This window comes from Simochromis diagramma, unplaced genomic scaffold, assembly GCF_900408965.1.
Source record: "Simochromis diagramma unplaced genomic scaffold, fSimDia1.1 OVJJ01000798.1, whole genome shotgun sequence".
In the NCBI taxonomy this organism is placed as follows: domain Eukaryota; kingdom Metazoa; phylum Chordata; class Actinopteri; order Cichliformes; family Cichlidae; genus Simochromis; species Simochromis diagramma.
The window spans coordinates 1,987,397-1,993,671 of record NW_024386736.1 but is presented as its reverse complement, the minus strand read 5'-3'; the positions used below and the strand labels follow the sequence as shown (position 1 = coordinate 1,993,671).

General features: G+C 46.1%; 1 protein-coding gene across 1 annotated transcript in view; it reads right to left on the bottom strand.

Annotated features, from left to right (window-relative positions):
* LOC120715298 overlaps positions 1 to 6,275 on the bottom strand; it is a 38,053-nt gene that overhangs the window by 7,274 nt on the left and 24,504 nt on the right. Inside the window, exon 4 of the mRNA XM_040002244.1 lies at positions 89 to 193. Within this exon, the coding sequence (XP_039858178.1) occupies positions 89 to 193 (105 nt within the window). The remainder of the gene's footprint in view (positions 1 to 88; positions 194 to 6,275) is intronic.

Below are 6,275 nucleotides of genomic sequence, written 5' to 3'. Positions count from 1 at the left end.
CACATTTTCCACCAGTTCATCTCTGTCATGACAAATAAATTAACAAATAAAAATGAAATTTCAAAGTGCAGTTTGTCCAGAACTTCACCTCTGGGATATGTGATGGAGCAGGACTCGTCCACTGATGTCTGCTGAGAAGAACACATTCTCCCTTTAGCATAGGTCACACTGAAGCAGGTCTCTGTGATGGAACCTGAGAAAAACCAACAACTTTCAGTAAATTCATTAGAGTCTGAAGAGTAAAGTGTTTGTGTTTAACATCTCATAACATGATGAGGAGGCGTCCATCATGACTCACCCACAGAGACTTCAGGGGCTCTGAGGTCCTCGTAGCCTTTGACAGCACAGGAGTATGTGACTGCTTCCTCACTGCTGAGCAGCTCTTGGTACCAGGGAGACCAGTCCTCATAGAGAAACTCTCTGTTCTTGTACCAGATGTAGGCTGCAGGCTTTTCAGTCAGAGGACAGCTGCTGCTGCACATCAGTGTTACTGTCTGTCCCTCTGTGGCAGGAATCACCTTTACCTGCAGCTCTGAGAGGTCACATGACCAACATGAATACACTGATCATCCATAAACTCATTCATTTGTGATGCATTTGTAAAAAGAACTGTACCTGTAACTTGGAGATGAATTCCACTTTGTTGGCACTTTGATCTGTCAGCAGTTTTAATGCAGCAGTAAAAATTTGTATCTCTCTCTGTCAGATTATTGATTGTTAGAGTGAAATTACTTTCTGCTGACATGCTGTACTTTACATGTGTTTCCTCTACTGAGAACATTATCTTGGAGACAGTATCGTGTCCAGTGTACCAGCTATTTCTTGCAGTGGGATGTTGATGTGAGCAGGGCAGATTCACTGATGAACCTTTCAAGGCACAGATGCTGTTTGGGTTTCCCTGAACACCTTTAACACAACATGTGATTAGAAAACATGGTGAACATTTATGCTAACTTTCTTTTCTGTGCTAATCTGTGATGACAACATGTTACTGTGAAGGATCACAATCTGGTGCTTTGATACACTTGACAGTTCAGAACTTCAAAACAAGAAAAAATCATGTTAACAGTAAATCTCTTAAGTGAGTTTTTTTTAGGAAATTCACTTTAATTTAACTTCTTAGAAAAACTTGTAACTTTCTGCATCTTTTTCTAGATTCCAGAAACATCATCACAGTCATCATGAGGAGGAGAAACAAATTATTCCTACCTGAAAGACACAGAATGAAACCCAGAAACAAACATCCAGCTTCTGCCAACAACATGGCTGCTGTAGATTTTCTCTTCTAATCAAAAAGTTGATTGTGTGAATATAATTTAGTCCTTGCTATGACTTCTGTTAATATCAAAATTTATAAAATATCAGAAATGTGAATAAATGTTCAAATTCATGAGCTGTCTAAGAGGAAAACCTGAATACAGAGCTGATTTCAGCGTGTCTGCAGGACAAACACGTTTTAACACGACCAAAGTCACTTCCTCCTTTATGATAATTTTTTTTTCACAACAGAGCCCTCTAGTGAAGAATGCATGTTTGCAGCAGCTATTGGACTCTTACGTTTGAATTTAGTGGGTTTTTTTGTGTATTGTCACACTTCTTGTCTTTGTTATTTTCAAAATTAAAAAGCATCCCAATTAAATATGCTACATGACCACATTTCATTACATTTTCATCAAAAAACCCAAAGTTGTTACTATTGGCAGAGTAACAACAATGGTGCGGCATTAATGGTTATTGTGATGCAGAAAAAGAAACTTACCAGAACCACTAACATGCGTGATATTTTTATTTTTCAAAATATCATTTCATTTCATTGATCTGTAAATATACTTCAGTAAATGAGCAGTAAAGGTAGTCTATTGCTATATATAATAAATACATGTGTGTTTTTATATATTACTAGTATACTCACCTTTGTAAAGTCTAAATTTAAAAAAATCAGACCAATCAGAGGAAGATGCAGTGACTGGCCTATATTAGTATACAGAAATAGAAAAAAGAAGAAAAACGATGAAATTTTTTTTTATAACACATCAAATGTCTTCACTGGGTCTACTTCATCCATGACAGTTTAACACACTATTTTAATATGCACCTATGCTGATTTTGTTTGGACGAGAGAGAGAGAGAGAGAGGGAGAGAGAGAGAGGGTATTATATGAATGGTAGCATGTGAGCCTCTAAAAGTTGTGTGTACTGTTCAGTAATATTTGTACCCTCTTTTACTCTGTTTTTATTCACATTTTGTGGGAACCAAAATTTTCATTCATTTTATCTCAAATATCTTAAGCGTTTCTCTGAATTTCAATTTTCTATCACTGCTAAGATGGAGCTGTTTTCAGGTCGTGATTAGGCAGGAATCACCTTTACCTTCAGCTCTGAGAGGATATGCATTCATCGGTGTGATAATCATAAAATAATCACTATTTACAAGCATCATACTGAAACAATGAGTTTAACTCTCCTGTCCCAGCAGTGTTCTTGGTTGTTTCTATACTTGTTGCAGTAGTAAATGTTTGCATCACTTTCTCTCACATCCTTGATCACCTGTGTGGGGAAGCCATCAGACACGCCCACGACCCTGGTTTCGTCTGTAGAGAACATACTTGTTGCCCTGCTTGTGCACAGTGTACCATTTCCAGTTGGACTTTGCTTTATCTGACCTTTTAATCCATAGATGTTTTAGATGTTTTTTGTGTGTCCAGTCATCCCTTTACCAGAAACTTTCATTAGCAGACATCAAAGTTTTTAAATGAAACAAAGAAGTGAACCTTAAAGAACATGTATGCTTTCCTGCTTACATGTTCTAAAAGCATGGCTCTCCTCAACCTTCTCCTCAACCTTCAGCTTTTATTCAGAAACATTGATGGTACAGCTGTTTTTGTATGCCTAATCACTGTCATGACAACAAGGTAGGTTGTTGTTTTGTAGGTGATGACAGATGGCGTTAAGTTATTATATAAAAATGTCCTTCCTTCTTTAGAAGGAATTCATCTTAGTAAAAGAAGAAGAGGACATAGCGTGACAAGAAAGGAACCTTGGTACTGTATGAGGAGGACAGCAGTGGGACAGAGGAGGGTGAGGCTGCTGGAGGACATGTATCAGAACAGTAAAACAGAGGTGAGGTGTGTGGTTGGGGTGAGAGATGGATTCAAACACAGACACACACACTGTAAGACTTGGCCCTCATGTCTCCTCAAATCGCACACCGAGCACTGGCTCCCCACCGGGCTGTGTGCTGAGCCCCCTCCTGTATTTTCTCTACACCCACGACTGCAGTTCGACCCACAACAGCAATCTCATCATCAAGTTTGCTGATGACACCACAGTAGTCGGACTCATCTCAAAGGCGGACGAGGCAGACTACAGAGAGGAAGTCCTGAAGCTGGCAGCATGGTGTTCAGAGAACAACATGCCAGTGAACACTAAGAAAACCAAAGAGGTCATTGTTGACTTCAGGAGGCACAGCACTGACATAACCCCCCCCTTACATCCACAGGGACTGTGTGGAGAGGGTCCACTCCTTCTGGTTCCTTGGTGTCCTCATCTCTGCTGACATCTCCTGGACAGATAACATCTCAGTGGTCATCAAGAAGGCCCAACGTTCGTCGGGGGGTTCCCCAGGAGCATCTTCCTTGGGTGGCTCAACCCGGGGTAGCGGTCATGGCCTATTAGGGGCTCTGTTGGCTCTTAGGTGACGGTTTCCTCGTGGCTGCGTGCAGCGGGGCTAGGGGAGGGTCTGTGCTGACGGACGTGGGTTACTGACCTGGTAGCCTGGCTGCCCCTGGGTGGGTCCGGGACGGGCGTGAGGTTCTGGGGGTGCTCCGTCTCTGGGCTGGGGCCCTGGCTGGGCCTCGGGGGCTTGGGTCCTGGTTGGTATGTTGCTGGGGTTGTGGGCGGGTGGGTGTATGGGGGCCCGGCCCTGGCGCAGGGTGCCGCCAGTGCATCGAGCCACCTGGGGGGCTCTTCAACTGGTGGGGGTGTGTTACACCTTGCAGGAGCTCTCCTCTCTTCAGGAACTCACTCTGCAGGAGGGGGAGATATAGGAGAGGTGGAGGAAGATCTCAGCCTGGGCGTCTATTGTCTTGTGTAGTCTGGAAGATGAGTGGATGACGGGGTGGGTGCAGTTTTCTCTGTGGTGGGGTCAGGTGGGCTGTCCCGGGCTCTGTGGGGCCGGGCGGCGCTGCTGTTCTGGGCCCCGGTCCGGATGGGCCTGGGTCCCCTTTCCCTGGCGGGTTGCGGACTATGGGGGTGCCTACTGGGTTCAGCGGGGCAGCTGGCCCCAGGGAGAGGTCACTTGCCCCTCCCTTCCTTCCCTCCCCATCTCCAGCTGCCTCCCTCTTCCCGTTCCACCACAACTACCCACACATGCAGATCCTTGGGGTAAAGGTGTGTCACCAGGGTGCAGGGGAGGCATCCCCCCCCTCTGTCCCCTTAGACATTCACATTACTCACACTCTCATAACACATACATATAGGATCTTGGGGGTGGGCACGCTACACGGACTCCAAAAGACCATCAGGGTGTACACCTCACCCCTGGCGTCGTTGCCCACCTCTCAATTTTAAATACAGACATTGAGGGCTAGCAGGAGGGACCATGCGCTTACCTGCTGCTCTCTGGCAGGTAGCTCCATGCCCTCCTGGGTTTTAAATGCACCTTAGAACACACATGCATCAACACTACATATGAGTGGGCGGAGGGAGGTTTTGGAGTCTTCTCACACCCCCGTTCTCTGCAACCTGCTGGAGCGGGGGGCCGGGAGGAGGAGTTGGCCGTCCGACTGGGGTCTGGAATGTGGGGCCTCCCTGCTGCTGCGGAGTCGGGACGGTCTGCTTCTCGCCACCGCAGGGAAAAAGGGTAACACCACCTGGGTCTGGGTGCAGTTCCCCCCTCCAGGGGCAAAGGTACCTAGACCCGGTTCTTAGAGTACGCTTGGGGAGTGTGATTGTGTGTACAGTGTCTCTATATGTCTGTCTCCACGTTGGGTGAGTGTTGAGTAATTGCATATGAGAGCATGAGGGTGGGAATGGATGTTTGTATCTGTGTGTGCCTGTTTGTCTGTGTCCATATGTCAGGTCGGGTATCAGACGCCACCTCTCTGGGGACATCTTAGGCCCTCCAAGGTATGGAGGCCTATTTCCCCCCACCACTTCCCCTGCCAGTGGCAGACGCCCTCAGACATCGGCGCGTTGGTGGTTCTTTGTGTCCGGGGGTGGGCGCCCAGGTACACACCGGCTCACTCCTTGGTGGCTGCTTATCAGGGCCTGGAGCCTGGGGCTCGCTCGGGCCACTTCGGGGGTGGGGTGCCCTCGGCCTCTCGGCCTGGGGCTCGGTCACTCTGGCGCAGCTGGCTGCCGGTGGAGCTCACGGGCACATCACTGCAACCCCCCCTGGCTTCTGCTCCGCGGCTGCTGAGTGACCCCTCATCTGGGACTCTCCTCAGCTCCTTCTGGGACAGTGGTGCGGCTGCCCCTCTGTTGGTCTTCCTTGGTCTCTTGTGTTCTGGGGGCCTCTGGATGTCTGGAGTCTTGATCTCCTCCATACCTGCTTCATGCCCTGGAGGACGGGGCTGTGGCCCCCCACACCCTCTAGCAGATCATTACATGAAGGAACCTTTTAAAAACAAACGCGTTCATGCTCACAGGTGTACACACGGGTGATCACACACACAAACTACACCCTTTTTGGCTCCTACCTCAAAGCACACTGTGCGCTGTCGATATTACGTGCTGCACAATAATGTTTAATATTTAGTATTTACTGTTATATTCCCATATATCATCGTGATGTTGTTTATTGTATTGCTCTCGTTTTCTTCTGCTTGTTTTCTTTTTTCTTTCTCAACAGGCGATCCAGGTGATCGATATATGTATTTTTTTTGTGTCTGCTTATTTAGTTGGTTTTTGGGTTTTTTTTGCCCTTTATCCCCGTCCCTCTTCTCCGCAGTTTTGACTACGTCAATTAAGCATTATGAGGTGGAAGGTGGGGGGTGGTTCCCTATTTTTTTTTTTTTGCTGGGAGTTGGCAAACCTATTAGTTAGGTTGCTTAATATTTCTGCTAAGTACTCTTTAAAATACCAGAATAGGAAGGATGATGTAGGTTTAAGTTTATTAGATTGATCAGAATTGCTGAACTATGAAATATTTTGGGTGCAGTGTATTTTTTGCTGAATAGCTTCAGTGTTTTTTTTTTTGTTTTTTTTTAAAAACTTCAGTATGAACCTATACAAAATGCAGCAACATATTTGAAAAAAAACATTATGTTGATTATA